At 44.2% G+C, this 20,121-nt stretch overlaps 2 protein-coding genes across 2 annotated transcripts; both read left to right on the top strand.

Moving 5' to 3' along the window:
• Positions 1 to 1,172: 1,172 nt before the first annotated feature.
• On the top strand, positions 1,173 to 7,400 carry LOC147244271 (bile salt-activated lipase-like). Its single transcript, XM_086186837.1, has 9 exons — positions 1,173 to 1,297; positions 1,381 to 1,578; positions 1,654 to 1,784; positions 2,052 to 2,159; positions 3,825 to 3,939; positions 4,188 to 4,374; positions 4,476 to 4,679; positions 6,878 to 7,087; positions 7,185 to 7,400. The coding sequence occupies exons 1-9, from the start codon at positions 1,219 to 1,221 to the stop codon at positions 7,375 to 7,377; spliced, it is 1,425 nt and encodes a 474-aa protein (XP_086042963.1). The 5' UTR covers positions 1,173 to 1,218; the 3' UTR covers positions 7,378 to 7,400.
• Positions 7,401 to 12,787: 5,387 nt separating this feature from the next.
• Positions 12,788 to 20,121, top strand: LOC147244272 (bile salt-activated lipase-like). The gene is made up of 11 exons (XM_086186838.1): positions 12,788 to 12,850; positions 13,035 to 13,182; positions 13,554 to 13,673; positions 13,757 to 13,954; positions 14,030 to 14,160; positions 14,329 to 14,436; positions 17,069 to 17,183; positions 17,359 to 17,545; positions 17,658 to 17,861; positions 19,622 to 19,831; positions 19,929 to 20,121. The coding sequence occupies exons 1-11, from the start codon at positions 12,788 to 12,790 to the stop codon at positions 20,119 to 20,121; spliced, it is 1,677 nt and encodes a 558-aa protein (XP_086042964.1).

The following is a 20,121-nucleotide window of genomic DNA, read 5'->3' on the forward strand; positions in this document are numbered from 1 at the left end:
AGTTCTGTCCCCTCTTAGGATTATAAAGCAATATTTTGAGGCCGATCATATCATTTATATATATTTGAACTTGGTATTGGATTGATTGCCATACCTTGATTTGCCTGACCCATCTGACATATGGTTGTTTCCCATCAGAGTATCAGCGGCCCCTTCGTGGTGAGTGTATATGTTAATCTATCTATCGATCCAGCTTTATTGATATAAAACTTTCCAAAAAAAACAAAACTGTGTGTAACTAAGTGAAGCACAGAGATGTCAAACCCATCAAACCAACAACAGAGTCAGGGACTGAGGAAACACTAGTGTAAGAAATAGCAAAGAGGAAACACCTGAGGTATGACTAAAATAACTTAAAAACTGATAAGATGACCATGTGAAAGTATTAAGGGTGATGAATTGAACTGAATAAAAGCTACATCACAAGTAAAACACACACATATCAAGAGCATAAGAACTGAGTACAATAACATGAATGTGAGAGAAATAAATGGAAAAGAAAAGAAAGATGGTTTAATTAAAAGTTAGATTTTTTTTTTCAAATGGTCTTGAGCTGGTTTTTAAGTATTATCACCCTGACTGGTCCTCTAAGGTCCCCCAGTAAGGTTGGTCGGGTTCATCGGTAAACAATGACGTTAAATATTTATTCTCTTATCGGGAGTCTCGGCAATATAAGCACCTGCAGACAGACTTGCAGCTTCATCAACGGCCATGGAGGACCTGAGGATTCTGTTCGCTGTGATCCTGTCCGTCACATCAGCCTCAGCAGCCTCCGTAAGTCAAGTCTCTTACCCTTAATACAACTTTACCCTTTGAAAATGCCATCATTTGTTCCGGTGATGTATTTTAACACAGTTGCCATCATTCTACACAGTTACTGAGGGTGAAATCTCTCTTTTTGTCTCCAGCTGGGAGTGGTGAACACAGAAGGTGGCAGTGTTCAGGGACAAAATATTATCCTGGGCCCTTCCCGCTCTGTGGACGTTTTCAAAGGAATTCCTTTCGCTGCCAAGCCTGGAACATTTGAGAAACCCAAACCTCACCCTGGCTGGGATGGTGCGTTCCAACTCTGATGAGCTTAGAAGCTAAAGACTGACTGTTACTTGCGTTTCATATGAAGCTGCTTGAAAATATAAAGTATGTGATAAATGTGGGGCAAATCTGATGTCATCCCCAGGTATACTGAAGGCAACAAAATATGCGAAGAGATGTTTCCAGATGAGCATGCTCCCAGTCTCTTATGGGATGAGCGAAGACTGCCTCTACCTCAACATCTGGGTCCCTCATGGCCAGCATGGTAGCATTTCTCTTTTTCTCAGGACTAATACAGTAGATGTGGTTGCTTGTTCAATAAAAAGCGCATCTCTTTGTCTTCCCAAGTGTCGTCAAACCTCCCAGTTATGATTTGGATTCATGGAGGGGGCTTCAATGTTGGAGGGTCTATGGGGGCAAATTTTTTCGACAACTATCTGTACAGTGGTCAAGAGATCGCGGACAAGGGGGACGTTATCGTGGTGTCAGTGGCGTATCGAGTGGGAGTCCTGGGCTTCCTCAGCACAGGGGACACTGGCATCCCTGGTATGTGCTTTAGCAAAAAAAAATATGGCGGTGGCCAGTCTGGTGCTATTGACTCAAAATGTGTTACGATGACAGGAAACTACGGTCTGTGGGACCAGCATGCTGGCATCGCCTGGGTGCACAGGAACATTAAATCCTTTGGAGGAGACCCTGACAACATCACTATCTTTGGAGAGTCTGCAGGTGGAGCGAGCACCAGCTACCAGGTGAGGGCAAGAGATGGATTTTTAAAGTTTAAAAAGTTTGTACTGTGTTAAGTGTTTGTAGGCCTGCAGAAATGTCTGGGGCTGGTCCTCATGATTCTCCTGAGTAACATGAATGACAGCATTTGTAATCTTCACTGCTGAGTTGTGAGTAAGACTTTTAGTGCTCTTTGTCGTGTGTTTCTTTTAGTTTTGTTATGTCTGTCCTCTGTCACTTTTCTCATTGTTTAATGTCTGTTAATACGGATGCTTTCAAATATTTTGCTGCAGATCCTCTCTCCCCACACTAAAGGGCTGTTTAAGAGAGCCATTTCCCAGAGTGGTGCTGCCTTTTGCTCTTGGGCCTTCAACAAAAATCCACGCAAATATGCCTTGCAGGTATGTGACCTGACAGATAACACAGAGGTGGTCGAAGTAAATCGGCCCTGAACAACCACATGGAGTGGCATTTTTGGCACGTGCCTTCCAACTAAAAAGGTTTCTTTGTTGCCCGTGTTTGTAACACTGTTTCACAGCGGCAAAGATGAGATAAATGAAACCGCTGACTGATGACAAAGCTCTAGGATGTCTTGGTGTGAGTTCTTAATTCTTGCTGGACGTTGTCTAGAGCATAAACAGTGAATGCCTCGACATCGGGCGATCGCTCTTCAGTCTTGTGACTCTGTTCCATGATGTATCTGTAGTACAACAACGACAAAGACAGTGTGTTGGGGGCTTTCTTAAACAAATAAAATGCAATGGGTAGTGAACCAATGAGAGATGTTGAATATAAAAAGGTAACATTCCACTAGTCGCCAATGGCTTGGGCCTCTTACTTTTTCAATAAAACATTCCCTCTATTGTCAATATTCTACTTTAAAAAGATCCCAGACGCTTACTGTTATATACTTCAGGGACTCTTTTTTTTTAAGCTTCCTCGCATAAGAAATCCATAATGATACTGGTGTTCTTGTCCGATTTAAATCAATCTGTTCTCCGTGCAGCCAAGAGCCTCCATCTCAACCAGAGTTATGTAACAGCAAAGCAGATCGTCTTGTATCCAGCGCATAGAAATCCAGCAGCCTCTTTTCCACTCCTGGGTAAAGCTACAGAATACTTCCCAACTGCTCCAGCGCTAAAGGCATCACTCAGAAACTAACGGAGCGTAACCTTGTTGCTGTGAACAAGCTGCAGGGACAGCAACAGCCTGTTGCTTCACCCATCCTGCTAGCTCACGTATTCCATGCTAATATTAGCTTGTTTTTGCACACATTGTGTCCATGGTCTGAAATCAATGACATGCACGCAGTGCAGTCCACAGACCTCTAAGACAGAGGTAAAAAAGTGAAAAAGAAAAACTACAAATGTCCTTCCTGGACTAGACGTGGAGACAAATTGTGTTAGAAAATAGATAATTTATAGAAATATATAAAAAATGATTGTGACAGGCCCTCTACGACCTTCCTGTACCTTTGCATGCTACATTTGCCCCAAGCTAAGTTTTACACTGGGTCATCTAGGCAAATATACACGGTCCCATCAAATGTCTGAAAGTGGATTTGAGAAAAAAACAAAGATGCCAAGTTTAAGATCTTTGTCTAAACTGTCAAAGTTCATTAACAGAAAAGCCTCCACAACAGAGGAGCAGCTCGTAGCAGGTACAAATAATGTTGAGCGGGTGAACATAGCAGCATTAACTAAACAGAGCTGCCTCCAAATAATACTTCATCACTAACTACAACAGTATTCAACAAAAATGAAGAAGGCCTATCTCACTAGTCCACAGTGCCAACACTGCAAATGTAAAACATTAAAATACAACATCTTTTTGGATCATTTTTAAAGAACTGTTACGACTCGGTCTCGTGTCAAAGCTCGCTCTCTTTCAGTTCTGGTTTCTTTGTGGTTAAATCGTGACGTTAGAAAAGTGCCAAACCCCCAGCACTAAAGAATCATGACAATATTCATCCTGTTAGTACCACTTCAGGCAGCAGAGGTCACTGTTGACGCTGCAAAGGCTAAAGTAGGAGGTTGCTTGAAGCCTGACCTCCGTCATCTGCTCAGGTTGCTGAGAATGTTGGCTGCCCCACCGATGACAGGATGGTGGACTGTCTGAGATCCATCGACGCTAAGACTCTCACCATGGCTGGTCCTCGCCTCTCACCAGGAACCCCAGACCGTGAGCATGACACACATATCTGGAGCTGTTAAAAGGCATACTTACAAAAAAGGGAGCTCAGCGCAACTTGTCAAGTTAAATATGGATTGAAATGTGTTACATCAGCAAATCAAATACATTTTTGTTGACTAAAAGGATTCATTTAGTTCTTTTTAAGGTAAATTTGGTTACTTGACAAGCACAAAATAATATTACAAAATACATGCAATGTGAAGCCACTTTATGGATTCTGTACCAATCTGTCTCAGATCCTGCGGTATTCTACATGGTTATGTCTCCTGTTGTGGATGGCGACTTCCTCCCTGATCAACCCAGCAACTTGTTCCACAACGCTGCGGACATTGACTACCTTGCAGGAGTTAATGACATGGACGGACACATCCTCACGTTCCAAGACATTCCCTCTCTTGGGAACAAGAACAAAGAGACCCCTGTGTATGTCTGACTGGTTGTCAGAGAGAAACCGAATTTGTATCTTATATCTTTGATAATTATGGAGCTCAATAACCAGCAAAAGCTTTTTATTGTCACTGCAGAGAAGATTTGAAGAGGCTCCTTGCTGCTTACACCAAAGAAATGGGCCAAGCTGCTCTGGAGGTCGCCTTCGCTGAATACACCTCCAACTGGGGATCAACACCAAGCCAGGAAACAATTAAGAGAACAGCAGTGGACATTGGGACTGATTTCATCTTCCTAGTTCCCGCCCAGGTCGCCATTGACCTCCATGCTGCTCATGCCACGTGAGGCCTCCTACTGTAGTATCTTACCTACATATACCGTTTAATATCAGTTTCAGAATCAGAACACTTTATTAATCCCCGGGGGAAAATTCTGCTGTTACAGTTTTTAAACTTGCTCTTGAAAGTACTACAAAAATAAGAAATTACAAATTACAATAATTAGTAAAGTGCAGACTTTAAGAAATAAGAAATAAGATCAAGAGTAAGAATAAACTATTTACACAGCACAGTTGTTTGTTTTTTAACAATATTGCACAGTTTAGTCATGACGTTATTATCGCGTTTCTGATTTGGGTTATGATTTGATCGATTCGTCCATTATTGCACAGTTGAATGTAGTTAAATACACTGAAGTAAGTGTGTATCACTCAGAGGGAGGAGTTAAAGAGTTTGATGGCCACAGGTAAGAATGACTTCCTGTGGCGCTCTGTGGTGCATTTAGGTGGGATGAGTCGAGCACTGAATGTGCTCCTATGTTTAACCTGGACATTATAGAGGGGGAGGTGGATGCTGTCCAAGATTGTGTGGAGTTTAGACAACATCCTCCTCTCTGTCACCACCGTCAGAGAGTCCAGCTCTACCCCTACAATGTCACTGGCCTTTCGGATGAGTTTGTTTAGTCTGTTGGCATCTGCTACCTTCAGTCTGCTGCCCCAGCACACAGCAGCAAACAGGATGGCACTGGCCACCACAGACTCATAGAACATCCTCAGCATGGTCCTGCAGATGTTAAAGGACCTCAGCCTCCTGAGGAAGCAGAGACGGCTGAGGCCCTTCTTGTAGACCGCTTCAGAGTTCTTAGAAAAGTCCAGTTTGTTGTCCAAGTACACCCCCAGGTACTTGTAGTCCTCAACAATGTCCACACTGACCCCCTGGATGGAAACGGGTCACTGTCGTCTTTGTCTTTGTCTTTGTCTTTATGGTTACACCTGATGACAAAAGACGGATTAATTATTCCAAATGACATCTCTGTATGCTAGGGCTGTTAATTTTTCAAAAAAAATGTAGTTCGACCAAAGTTCTACTCCACTCGTATGTGGAGCCTCCAATTCCTCCGCCGAGTGCTAAGCTGACATTAGCAGGCGAGCCTGCAAACTTAATGTTTTGTCCATTTTTTTTTTTTGAAGAGAGACAGTGAGAATGCTGCCTTTTAAGTTGATGATCAGGAAGTGTAGAACCTAAAATACTTCCACATGCTGCTTCTCAGATGTTTCAAGGCCGTGATTGTCCACCCAGTAGGGCTCTCCTCGTTATTATCTTCTGTTGACGTAACAAAAAACATGCTAACATATTAGCTCAATGCTTTACCCACACCCTTTGCTGGATGAGACGGGAACTACTTAAAAACTGTCTGTGGAGCCAAACTACATGTTGTATCTGAACATTCACTCTCAACCCCCACAGTGGGACAAATACAGTGAGTCCTGTTGACAGATTAACAGCACAGATGAAGGATTTTTAACCAGACTTAGCATTTGCAGGTAACTTACAGGTCATTTGGACATGCTAAAGTGAGCATGCTATTATTACACTCAGAGTACCACCATTGTAATATTCAGCATTTGTACAGACTATTTTAATTTCACATGCTCATTGGCTAATTAACAATGGATAAAAACTATAACTTTGGCTGTTGGAAATGGCATTAATTTTGCAACTTTTCATTAACAAAATGTAGCTTAATGACAAATTGCAGTGTTGAACAGGTGATACTTTAACAGCAAGGGACTAAAAAGTCATTCAAATCTTTCCTGGGACATTAATCTCGAACAAATTTTGAACTTTACCAAGCTAGATGGCAATTGGAAAAAAAATATGATTTACATGTTTTGTCAATTCATATAAGATAATATCATATATTACTTTTGGACATGACAATTGAGATCCTCTTCTTTTTTTAATTTCCGGCAGACTAGATGCAGCGAAGGTTCATTAGTGACCACTGATAGAACTGACCAGCAGCCTGGTTGAAGGCATAATTAAAAATCATCAATTTCACTCATGGTAAAATAACACATCTGCTGTACCACCATAATAAAAGCATAAACGGTCATCTGATATGGTTCATTTTTCTAATGAGACTGGCTGGTTTCCTTTGTGTTGGAAAGTTAAGAGAAAAGTGTGAGTCGGCGTGATCAGGCGGCGACAGCAGTAGGACAGAACCGTCTGAACTCACTGTGGTTGGTGGTGTGTTTCAGGTCTGGCCGGACCTTCTCCTACCTGATGTCTGAGCCCAGTTTAATGGCCGGACCAGGTAACTTTTTCAATGACTGGGTGGGAGCCGACCATGGGGATGACCTCCAGTACATCTTCGGCAAACCCTTCACCACACCAAAGGCCTATGGGGACAGACAGAGAGACCTGTCCGGCTACATGATCGCGTACTGGACTAACTTTGCTAGAACTGGGTAATGTGCATGACTGTAACTATGAACAGCTTGAGGAGGATTTTGGTCATCCTGGTGTTCAGGAAACAGTTTTTTCTTTTTCTCATTGCTTTTCCAGTGATCCCAACACAGGAAACCTCAAGGTGCCTGTGACCTGGCCTGAATTTACCAGCAATGGACGTCAGTTCCTGGACATCAACTCTAAGATGAACGACAGCTCTGTTGGACAGAACATGAGGTCGTGTTTTGTATGGCTTTGGACCAGCATTCTTCCCAGCCTCTCACCAAACAGTCCCACCATTTCTCAGTGATGGAGTTTTCAAGAGCCTGTACAATAAAGAGCATGAATAAATAAGACTTTCCTTCTGACTTCTTTATTAACTACCAATCTAAAGAACTGGACTTAAAAGGAACATGCCAACATATGGGGAATATGCTTATTGCCCATAACATGGAACAAGACAGATGGATTAGAGTAGAAAATCTAGATGTGTTGGAATGCTACTATTCAAGCAACTCCAGTTGGAGGGGCTACATGCAGAGGCTATGAGACACATCAATGCGTAGAAACCCAACACTTCAACTAAAAAAGAAACAACTCTTAACCCAGTTCCCCAACATCTGCAAATTGGAACTGCTATGACATCTCGACATAAATGAGGTACAATAAACATTCTACGGTAAGAAGGAACCAGGCCAACAGGTCATCCTCATCATGAGGGGTCGTCTAATCTCCGGGGCAGAAGTTACTGAGGCAGTGAAACAAAGTAGGGGCAGAGCTCTGGGGGTGGATGAGATCTGCCCCGGGTCTCTCAAGGCTCTGAATGTTGTAGGGCTGTCTTGAGTGACACGTCTCTGCAACACTGCGTGGACATCAGGGGCGGTGCCTTTGGAGGGGCAGATCATCAAACCACGACCTCCAGTTTGACTCCAAACAGTTTGCATCCGAGTGTGGGATGAGAATCAGCACCTCCAAGTCTGAGGCCATGGTCCTCAGCCGGAAAGGTGGTTCAGGTGAACCACCTGGGAATGCGTCCGGATTCCCCGAGAAGAGCTGGTGGAGGTGCCTGGGGGGAGGGCAGTCTTGGTTTCCTTGCTGAGGCTGCTGCCCCCACAACCCACAGCGGAGGACGATGACAACGATCCTCATCATGCACAGTATCCTTACTAAGACCATCACTGAGACCAATGAGCTGATGCACAGCACAGCAACAGTGATCCTTGATATGCCTGGCTAAAAGATGGACACTATAAGCAACAATGAGTATTTCTCCTCATGGAGGAGGAGGCTGGAGGCCAAGACCTAGGCAAAAGGGAAGGATATCCGTCAGCTGTCAGAGCTACAGAAAGGCGTGGGGAAAGTACAACAAACTCAGAGACAACCAAGAAAAGACTCACAGCTCTGACTACTCACCTGAAGAGATGCACAAGGGATGCAGAAGCCAGGGGAATAAATATGATTTTTCTCCATAGAACCATCCAAAGTGCTCTCCAAGGGCTGAGACGAAAAAGATCTGGAAGAGCATATGAGGGAAGGAGGCATCAAATAATGCTGATGCTCAGAGGCCAGTGGATCTAAGACCAGACAACAGTGATATCCCAGAACAGGATCCAGAAACCATCTCAATGAAAGACATTAAAGAAAGAGTGTCAGGTATAGGGCGGTATGGTGGTGCAGGGGTCAGCACTGTCTCCTCACAGCAAGAAGGTTCCAGGTTTGAGCCCCGGCTCCATCACAGGATCTTTCTGTGTGGAGTCTCCATGTTCTCCCTGTTCCTGTGTGGGTTCTCTCTGGTACTCCAGCTTCCTCCCACAGTCCAAAGACATCAAGAGGGGACGAGGCTGATTGATACTCTAAATTGACTGTAGGTGTGACTGTGAGTGTGAATGGTTGACTGTCTCTATGTGTTGGCCCTGTGATGGACTGGTGACCTGTCCAGGTGAACACTGCCTCTCACCTGAAGGCTGCTGGGATAGGCTCCAGCCCCGGCAACCCTTACCAGGATGAGCAATAGAAAATGGATGGATGTCAGGTATGAAAATCTGAACAACATCTGGCCATACAGGCTGTGCAAAAAAGGACAAAGTAGCATGGTGTAAAATGAAGGCAGGAACCATGTGGCTCGTACAGTGTACTGGAACATCTGCTCTAAGGGTTAGGGTTAGAAGTCCCAAGGTCAGAGTGGAAGATTCTTCCTGAGGCACTGACCAAGCTAAGATCCTGCGGGAGATCCTGACTGACAAATTGATGATGGCTGGTCTTGTGTTGATGGACAAAAAACAGAAGAAAGTAGATTTGATAGTCTAGCAGTCCCAAGCAACAGCAACATTAGGAAGAAAGAATATAAGAAGCTTGACAAATACCAAGGGCAACAGTGGTGTCAGGAGTCGTCTGAGTACTGGGCGCTACGGCCTCCAAACTGGGATGGTGACGCCAGCAAATTCCAGGTACAACATCTAAAGTCTCTGTCCATAAGGGTGCAGTTCTAGGAACAGCTAAGATTCAGCGTAAACCATCAAACGTCCAGGCTTCTGGGAGAGTACCTGTGTTGTGGCACACACCAAAACACACCAATTCTTTAGAGGGGAGTGTGAGAAGCAATATTTATTTATTGATTTATTTTAGGGTGGCACAGTGGAGCAGTGGTCAGCACTGTCCCCTCACAGCAAGAAGGTTTTGGGTTTGAGCCCCAGCTCAGGCACGGGATCTTGGAGTCTCCCTGTACTTGTGTGGGTTCTCTTTGGTACTCCAGCTTCCTCCCACAGTCCAAAGACATCAAGAGGGGACGAGGCTGATTGATACTCTAAATTGACCGTAAGTGTGACTGTGAGTGTGAATGGTTGTTTGTCTCTATGTGTTGGTCAGGGGTTACATTGAGCCGGATCCTGCCGGAACAAGATCTGGCACCTCTGAATTTTGGCCTCCCTGTGTTCTTAACTGGGCAGATTAAAATGTTTCAAATACAACAATAATGTGCATAGATAAATTTACAGACCAAATCCTTCAAATTTCATGTTTTTTATTAAGATTCAACGTCATTTGAAAGAGTCGGAGATCTGTTGATGCGCTGATGCCAACAAACCACGCCCCTGACACAAACAAACAACCTTTAGAAATTCGCCGCCTCTAAAAAGCGAGCAGAGAGGAAATAAACAGTTACTGTTTCAACGCCAACATGTCAGAAAGACAGTTTAATCTGCTGTTTTTTCAAAAAGAAGGAAGAGTCGCATGACGCTTAAAACGAGTCAGAAAAGCCTCCACAAGCGGCGACGAGGGCAGCTGCAGCGGTCATGTTGACGATCAAAATCGGCTGCAGCAGGAAGCTAGCGCCGCCACAGCTAGCCAGGTTCACCTCCAGCTAGCCAGGGTCACCTCCAGCTAGCCAGGTTAATCTCCAGCTAGCCTGGTTCACCTCCAGCTAGCCTGGTTCACCTCCAGCTGGCCTGGTTCATCTCCAGCTGGCCAGGTTCACCTCCTGCTAGCCTGGTTCACCTCCAGCTAGCCTGGTTCACCTCCTGCTAGCCTGGTTCACCTCCAGCTAGCCTGGTTCACCTCCTGCTAGCCAAGCTGGGTCTAACGTGATGTGGGGTGTCTTGGACAACTAAATGGTGAGCACACCGTCTAATAATAGGCCGCCGTGCCAATCTTTAAATACCGTGATAATAATAATGGAAGATTTGTGTGATGTATTGTGAGCTCCTTTTTGTTTGTTTTACAAGTTGGACCTGTTGAGAAACGAACTGCTGACTGTAGACTCGAAGTCCACCTGTGGTGATGTGGGCATTCACCTGTGCTGTGCAGAGGAGGCTAAATAACTGTGAATTATCGTCATAACATTGATACTATGGATATTATTTGAAATGGAGGCTTGTAAGTCCCACATCATGGCAAGTGGGCATTTGTATGTTGTTTTCTGCATACGTTCTGGGACCTGTGCCCCTCTCGTCACTGCTGGGGTGTCATATGTACTTAGCGTTCTGGTACCTTATGATTTACAAATTAAGCACTGGTGTTGGTCCTGTGATGGACTGGTGACCTGTCTTGCCCATAGCTGCTGGGATAGGCTCCAGACCCCTGCGACCTTTAACAGGATGAGCAATAGAATATGGATGGATGGATGGATTCATAAAGTAACTATGGGGTTTCATAACCTACCCCAGTATGAATGTAAAATATTTGGACACGATTAAAATTCTTAGAGGAAACAAACAAAAAGTTTGTGATATTAGTAAAGGGAACTTAATTTTTACATTTATTTATGCAGTTTCTTGCATCAAAAAAATGTTTAATTGCGAGTTGTAGATGTATAAATGTATGTATGTAGATAATAAATGCATATAAATTGTCAAATATGTTATATTTTAAAGTGACAAGTCATGTTTTCTGAAATCATATTTTCGGTCTCTTGTGATTGTAGAGTCCAAACATATCTATAAACATATCCATGTCTTTGCCTATCTTTAATGATATTTGTATATTTTCCATTAGCAGAGCCTCTATAAAAATAATTTGCAGCCTAATTGTGACTCTTTCATTGCTCTGAATTTGCTGTCCTGTCTTGTTGTTTGGTCCTTTTTTTTTTATATCTGGCATAAAAAAAACAGTAATGCGTTTCAAAAATGTTTCTTCAACCAACAGAAAAAATTCAGATATTTATTTCTTGTCCTGTTTGGCAGCGTGTCCTTTGTTCACCTGAGGATCAAGCCACCCGCCTCTGTGGGTCAACAGCCACATGGTTTACTTTCTGGAGGCCTGCTGGGCTTCCTTTCTTCCAAATATAAAGTGATTGTCAACATGTATATAACAACTTTATAAGGTCTGGATTTGCTATCTTTGGCTAAACTACTGGTATTTACTAACTTTAAGTAGCCACTTGGACTTTCATCTGATTTTTTTAGTTAACACTGGCTAGTAATTCATTCCCCAGTAGGACCTCCATAGACTAGCAGGACCCTTTGCCATCAGATTTCAAATTTATTCAGTGTTTCTAAAAGGAGCAGATGCTCAGCTGTTGCATGCTATGTACCATGCGCTAAAGCATCACGGGGCTGCAGTTACAATACTGCAACATTTCAGTTAATTATAGCAAAAATTCACAGATAGCATACATCTTATCTCCATTTAGGCTGCAAAACACACACACACAGTGTCCGTTCTCACGCTTCCAAAGCTAGATGTTATCTCGCGGCCAATCCTCATTCTGATAAACACTGCCCCTTCTGACCGAATCGACAGTTTATTTCTGCTTGAACAAAAGAACTTCCCTGTTTTGCAAAGATGTCAAGTTCTAATATTTCCTACTTTTAAGAGACATCTGATATTCAGGTTTTCGATCTATAAAAATGTATGGCACAAAAGACTATTTGCTTAGTCAGGATCTTAATTTTCTCAACAGAGAAGAAGTGGAAGAACAAAATATTTCTCCTGAGGACAACTTTACAGACTTTAAGACTCATCGTTCGTTCGCCTCTTTGGAATTAAGTCATATTTTGAGGCCATCTTTGCTGAGTTTAAGGTGCTTTGCTGAGGTATTGGATCGATTCCCATACCCTGATGCATCTGGCACATGGTTGTTTCCCATCAGAGGGTTAACAGTCCCTATAAGGTGAGTGTACGTGTAAAGATTGTATAACATAAGTAAACAATCACGTTAACCATTTATTCTCTCTCATCTCTCTATATAAGCGCCTGTGCCGAGGCTGGCAAGTTTCTCAGCAACCATGGAGAACCTGAGGATTGTGTTCCCTGTTATCCTGTTTATAACATCAGCTTCAGCGGCCTCTGTAAGTCACTTCTCTTATTCAGTTAATGTATTTTCACATTTACCTGAGCTACAAATGAAGAGTTTATCCTCAACTAACCTCTGATTTGCAGTCTATAAAATGCGGTTGATTGCACACCTTTACGCACACAGTTGCCATCATTCTACACAGTTACTGAGGGTGAAATCTCTCTTTTTGTCTCCAGCTGGGAGTGGTGAACACAGAAGGTGGCAGTGTTCAGGGACAAAATATTATCCTGGGCCCTTCCCGCTCTGTGGACGTTTTTAAAGGAATTCCTTTCGCTGCCAAGCCTGGAACATTTGAGAAACCCAAACCTCACCCTGGCTGGGATGGTGCGTTCCAACTCTGATGAGCTTAGAAGCTAAAGACTGACTGTTACTTGCGTTTCATGTAGAGCTTGTTTAAGGGGGCGGCATGGCTCAGAGGTAGAGCGACCATCTAGCAACCGAAAGGTCGCTGGTTCGATCCTCACTTCCCCGGTGACCATGTCCAAGTTTCCTTGAGTAAGATACTGAGCCCCTAACTGCTACTGATGGCCCTGTGACGGACTGGCGACCCGTCCAGGGTGAACCCTGCCTCTCACCCAATGTCAGCTGGGATAGGCTCCACCCCCCCCGACCCTTAACAGATAAGCGGTATAGAAAATTGATGGATAAAGCCTTTTAAACTATAAGCATGTGAGTAAATCAGATGTCATCCCCAGGTATACTGAAGGCAAGAAAGTTTGCTAAGAGATGTCTCCAGATGAGCATCCTCCAGACTTCTTCTTTTGGAAGCGAAGACTGCCTCTACCTCAACATCTGGGTCCCTCATGGCCAGCATGGTAGCATTTCTCTTTTTCTCAGGACTAATACAGTAGATGTGGTTGCTTGTTCAATAAAAAGCGCATCTCTGTGTCTTCCCAAGTATCGTCAAACCTCCCAGTTATGATTTGGATTTATGGAGGGGGCTTCAATGTTGGAGGGTCTATGGGGCCAAATTATCTCAACAACTATCTGTACAGTGGTCAAGAGATCGCGGACAAGGGGGACGTTATCGTGGTGTCAGTGGCGTATCGAGTGGGAGTCCTGGGCTTCCTCAGCACAGGGGACACTGGCATCCCTGGTATGTGCTTTAGCAAAAAAAAATATGGCGGTGGCCAGTCTGGTGCTATTGACTCAAAATGTGTTACGATGACAGGAAACTACGGTCTGTGGGACCAGCATGCTGGCATCGCCTGGGTGCACAGGAACATTAAATCCTTTGGAGGAGACCCTGACAACATCACTATCTTTGGAGAGTCTGCAGGTGGAGCGAGCACCAGCTACCAGGTGAGGGCAAGAGATCGATTTTCAAAGAAATACAGTTTTTAATGTATTAATTGGTTGTTTGTCACCTGAACTTACGTACTGTATATTCCATTTATAAACCCCTGCTGCAACATCTTGTGTGCTTGTAAATCTTGCCTGAAACATGACAAAATGCCACCTCCTACACAGACCCTCTCTCCCCACAACAAAGGGCTGTTGAAGAGAGCCGTTTCCCAGAGTGGTGCTGCCTTGTGCCCCTGGGCCCTCAGCAGAAATCCACGGAAGGTTGCTTTGCAAGTATGTTCTGCATCTGTGTCACTGACATAGGCGGTCCCTGTGAGAAGGCATGTGATTCTACACTGCATTAAATGTTTGTATATGTAAATGTATGCGTAAAAGGATTGGATATACAGAGGCTCCAGCAATTAATGTATGTTGTTAGTGAAGAGGTTGGCTGGTGCCCCTCTTACACCTCACTCAGTCCCACTACCAGTTTTCATACACTTACAAGCTTTGCCTTTGTCTTTGAGATTTTCTTTTCTTTTACATAAAAACAAGCCACACCATCAAAAGAGTCAACAACAAGTGGCATGAAATTAGTTATAAATACAACATGAATAAGGTGTAGCGTAGGAAATGCATTCTCTTCCAATTCAGTTGGGCGCCAGACAGGGTAATACCTACTGTGATGTATTGTCTACCTGTCACTTTTGAAATTAGATGAGTGGGAACATACACAAAAGAGGTGGCGCACAGCATGATACTCCTCCCCAGGTAATGCAGTTCAGTTAAATGGATCCGAAGATCAGGGTGAGAGAAAGTGTTTGGGTGTGTGTGTGTGTGTGTGTGTGTGTGTGTGTGTGTGTGTTTGTGTGTGTGTGTGTGTGTATGCCATTCAGCTCAGTGTGAAAGTCCAAGAATGGGAGTAGAAGTTTTGAGGGTTGAGAGTGTGTGTGTGTGTGTGTGTGTGTGTGTGTGTGTGTGTGTGTTTGTGTGTGTGCGCTTCTCAGTTAAAGTCAGGGAGTGTGAAGTGGATTGAGTGAGGAAGCTTTAACATGGAGTGAAGGGGGGAAGGAAGTGTAGGTGAGTCTGGGGGAGGAGGCAAGGAGAAGCCAGGACAGCTGATAAGAAAAGACACTTAGCTTAACATGTGAAGGTCCAACCAGAGACAAAGCCGTCCACCGCTGCATCCAAACAGGTGCAAAGAGTGATGAGCCAGATCAGCTCCATGTGATCCTGTTCCTGAGATCAGCTCATCATCCTGATGCAGCTGAGGTGTAGGCGGTGGATGCAGGCGGTTCAAATATTCCAGAAGTGCATCTGAAGAAAGGAGCATATGAGATGCGCTAAAATCGAATCATTGAAAAAGGTGACTGAAAGCGTAGACACATGATGTTTGCCACACATGGGCTACGCTGACTAACGGCAATTAAATTAGATCCGCCTTCATTATCATTGCAGTGAAATGAAGCTTAGCATACAAACAGAGCTGCAGAAGCAGCAAACTAGCATGTATAAGACAGAGAGATAAAATGCAGTATTAACATTCATGATGCGATCTAACACCATAAACACACTTTAACCAGTATAAGCAGTAACACAAGCAACCAAAGGCTTCCAACTATTAATTATAAAGGGCATGAAAACAGAATAGCGTTGTAATTGATTATTACAGTAGAGGGGCAACTGTTTGCTGACCAGATGTCAATAAAAACGGTTTGACACAGGACAGGTGGAGTAACTCCCGCTATATGAACCTAATCTTTCCAAATTTCCCAGGTGGATTTAAGGAGGGATTAACATGAACTGATGTCAGCTCGAGCTATTTATTGATAAGCAAACCGGGTAACTGTCGTCCAGAGGTAACAAGTTAGCAAAGCTAGCTGGTAAGCCCCCGCCACGACACGACAAGGCTCCCTCCAGACTATCACATTAACTATGTCGTACCTCTGTCTTTGCCCTGTGTCTCATGCTCTTCTTTCCTTCCCTGGGCACCAGAGAGCCTTGTTTGTTTTGAGAGGTAGATTGCATCTCGCCCCTCCACCAGAGACCAGGTCCAGTCTGATCACCTGGGAGGGGGTCAGGGAGCGCTAAGAAATTAAATAAAAGGCTTCTCTATCATTGAATAGTCTTTTTCTGAGGTTATATTATGGTCTTATTTCATATTTGTGAACAATAGTGCTTAATATTGTCAGGAAAAATGGTGAAAATTCAACATAGTGATTTTGATCTTCTCCATGTTGTGGCGCCCCCTGTAGATGGACAGCACTCGTAGCATTTGCCTGGACTGCCTATGCCGTGTGCAGGCCGTGGTTACCCTGGTCCGGGGCTTCTTAAAACCTCGCAATGCAGGAAGACACCATCTGCATATGTGCCTTTAAACTGCAAAGGTTCCTTCCCCCCATTGTGTCATGTGTTTTGATCACAGCCCACAGAACTGCAAAGATCAGGCAAACTCGTCTGCTTACTGATGGAAAAACTCGCTGTGGGCTTCTAATTTCCTTCTGGATTTCCTCTTCAGCATTAACATTTAGATGCCCCTAGAGGATGATTGAGCCAGATTCATTATTGTGTGTCTGTAGACTCCACATTTAGCTAATGATGATAGTATTAAACAAATATGAAGAAGGGCCGCACAGTAGTCACAAAAAAACCCCCAAAAAACAGTACTTTAATGAAAATACAACATCTTTTTGGATCATTTTTAAAGAACTGTTACGACTCGGTCTCGTGTCAAAGCTCGCTCTCTTTCAGTTCTGGTTTCTTTGTGGTTAAATCGTGACGTTAGAAAAGTGCCAAACCCCCTGCACTAAAGAATCATGACAATATTCATCCTGTTAGTACCACTTCAGGCAGCAGAGGTCACTGTTGACGCTGCAAAGGCTAAAGTAGGAGGTTGCTTGAAGCCTGACCTCCGTCATCTGCTCAGGTTGCTGAGAATGTTGGCTGCCCCACCGATGACAGGATGGTGGACTGTCTGAGATCCATCGACGCTAAGACTCTCACCATGGCTGCTCCTCGCATCCGACCAGGCACTCCAGACCGTGAGCATGACAAACATATCTGGAGCTGTTATGAATTTACACTCACAATATACATCTTTTGACGACAAAAAATATTTATTTAGTTCTTTTTATGGTAAATTTGGTTGCTTAAGAGGAACAAATTCATCTTAAACTGTACATAAAATGTGAAGCTAATTGATGAATTCTTTATCAGAACCAGGGATAAACTACCTGCAACTGTCTCCTGTTGTGGATGGCGACTTCCTCCCTGATCAACCCAGCAACTTGTTCCACAACGCTGCAGACATTGACTACCTTGCAGGAGTTAATGACATGGACGGACACCTCTTCACATCCCAGGACATTCCCTCTCTTGGGAACAAGAATCAAGAGACCCCTGTGTATGTCTGCTTGCCGAATTTGTAGCTCATAGCTTTGATTATCACGGAGCCCAAAAACAAAAAAAAAACAAAAAACAAAAAAAAGCTCATTCATCATCAATTTTCACTGCAGAGAAGATTTGAAGAGGCTCCTTGCTGCTTACACCAAAGAAATGGGCCAAGCTGCTCTGGAGGTCGCCTTCGCTGAATACACCTCCAACTGGGGATCAACACCAAGCCAGGAAACAATTAAGAGAACAGCGGTGGACATTGGGACTGATGTCATCTTCCTAGTTCCCGCCCAGGTCGCCATTCACCTCCATGCTGCTCATGCCACGTGAGGCCTCCTGCTTTACCGCCTTGCCTACATCCTTTTAGCCAAACCTTTCAGTTGCTTCAGAGTCAGGTTAAGATACACACGATGACAAAAAAACAGGCACTATCATTTTTGCAGTGTCTTTTTCTGGAGCTGTCACTGTCCCAAAAAATCAAGTTCTAACAAAGTTTGAATTGACCACCGCTGATGTGATCCGTCTTTCATAGGAGTAATGGTGTCTATTGTTGCACGCAACTGTACATCATTTTTCCTGGAGTGGCTTGTGGATCAGAATGCAGGTCTCAGACATGGACATGAAACGCTGCAGCAGCAGAGGGACGTCTGTTTCCTCTTTCCTGGTGCTGGTTCCATGCTGCAAGCGCTGGTTTGTAATTGGCTCAGCTAAGAACTGGTTTGTTTTTCCACTTGCTGACAGTCACAGCAGAGCCTCAATAATTCATTGACAATGCGGCTGTCATCATGGTGCTCTTTAAAATGGCGGCCTCAAAGTTTGGTTGGTCTTTGAGGTTGCGGCTACCTCACAACAAACCCCTGATTGAGACCATCAGAGAGCTGGTGCCAGCCTGGAACCAGTTTTTCCAGCCAGGGTCCAGGAATTTGTCTGTTGAAACAGTAAAAACTGGTTCCAACCTCTGCATCCGAATTAGCCTCAGGGGCCACTTCAGAGGAAAAAGGTTTTGTGGGACAGTGACTTACCGAGTTCCTGATGTGGTTGTTGGTACGGATCATCATCTCTTCCAGCGGAGGCGCATAGTAGGCAATCAAACAAGGTGGAGCACTAGCGGTACCTCCATCTGGTGGCAAGCTAGCGTTAGCAGGGGAGCACCAACGCTGCTGCTGCTGCTGCTGAGGAGAAACATTAAGGCCCCTGGCTTTTATGAGGTCGATAAACACAGTGAGGAGGCCAAAATGATTCCAAATGCTGCCTCTCAAATGTTTGGGTGCTGCTTGGCTGTTGAGGAAAGCCCTGCTTGATATTTTCCCTCCATTTTCCGAATTTAACAATGTCACAGTATCAGCCTGGTTTGCAGAGGAGTCAAAGGGCAGGTTGAGCTGATGGACATTTCAGAGTGCCCTCTGCTGGACGACGACTTAAGAATTGTCTCATGAGTGGACAAGCAAGCAATTTCAATCCACACAGATTTGCTCAATTATGAATAAATGAACAGATGATGGATTAATTTCCAGTCGACGAGGTGCCACCACGGTGTGTTGCTGCCCTCCACCGGTCACTCAAACCTCTTGAATCACAAGCTAAAGCCACACTTGGCGTAAAGGTCTTGAATAGCTTTTATATTCATAATATTGGCTACGGTGAATTAATAGAAATTAATGTATCAGTTTGCCAACCCTATATCTCACGTAAAACCTCCCGTTAGCAACTAGGGACCCTGAACGTCTGATATGAATTCATTCTTTAAGACGTCAATTTACTCATCATGAAATAAGCTCATCCTACATTCCACCGAATTGAAAAAACAACAAAAACAAATGGTCAGTTATTTCCTCACAGGTTTTTCTTTCCAGTGAGGTCAGATAAATATGTTATTAAATTCACTGGTGTTCATCAAAACTCCCACAGACACAAATATCACATGGTTACGCTTTAATAACTCAAAATGTCACAATCAGACGTCGAGTCTATTTGTGAGAAAAAAATTGTTTTCTTTTGTGTTTGGAAGTGTGAGTCGGCGTGATCAGGCGGCGACAGCAGTAGGACAGAACCGTCTGAACTCACTGTGGTTGGTGGTGTGTTTCAGGTCTGGCCGGACCTTCTCCTACCTGATGTCTGAGCCCAGTTTAATGGCCGGACCAGGTAAACCCTACCATGACTGGGTGGGGGCCGACCATGCTGACGACCTCCAGTACATCTTCGGCAAACCCTTCACCACACCAAAGGCCTATGGGGACAGACAGAGAGACCTGTCCGGCTACATGATCGCGTACTGGACTAACTTTGCTAGAACTGGGTAATGTGCATGACTGTAACTATGAACAGCTTGAGGAGGATTTTGGTCATCCTGGTGTTCAGGAAACAGTTTTTTCTTTTTCTCATTGCTTTTCCAGTGATCCCAACACAGGAAACCTCAAGGTGCCTGTGACCTGGCCTGAATTTACCAGCAATGGACGTCAGTTCCTGGACATCAACTCTAAGATGAACGACAGCTCTGTTGGACAGGACATGAGGCTGCGTTTTGTACGGCTTTGGACCAGCATTCTTCCCAGCCTCTCACCAAACAGTCCCACCATTTCTCAGTGA

Source organism: Aulostomus chinensis, chromosome 19 (assembly GCF_037954235.1).
Source record: "Aulostomus chinensis isolate RoL2024-O1b breed Wild chromosome 19, RoL_Achi_v1.0, whole genome shotgun sequence".
NCBI lineage: Eukaryota > Metazoa > Chordata > Actinopteri > Syngnathiformes > Aulostomidae > Aulostomus > Aulostomus chinensis.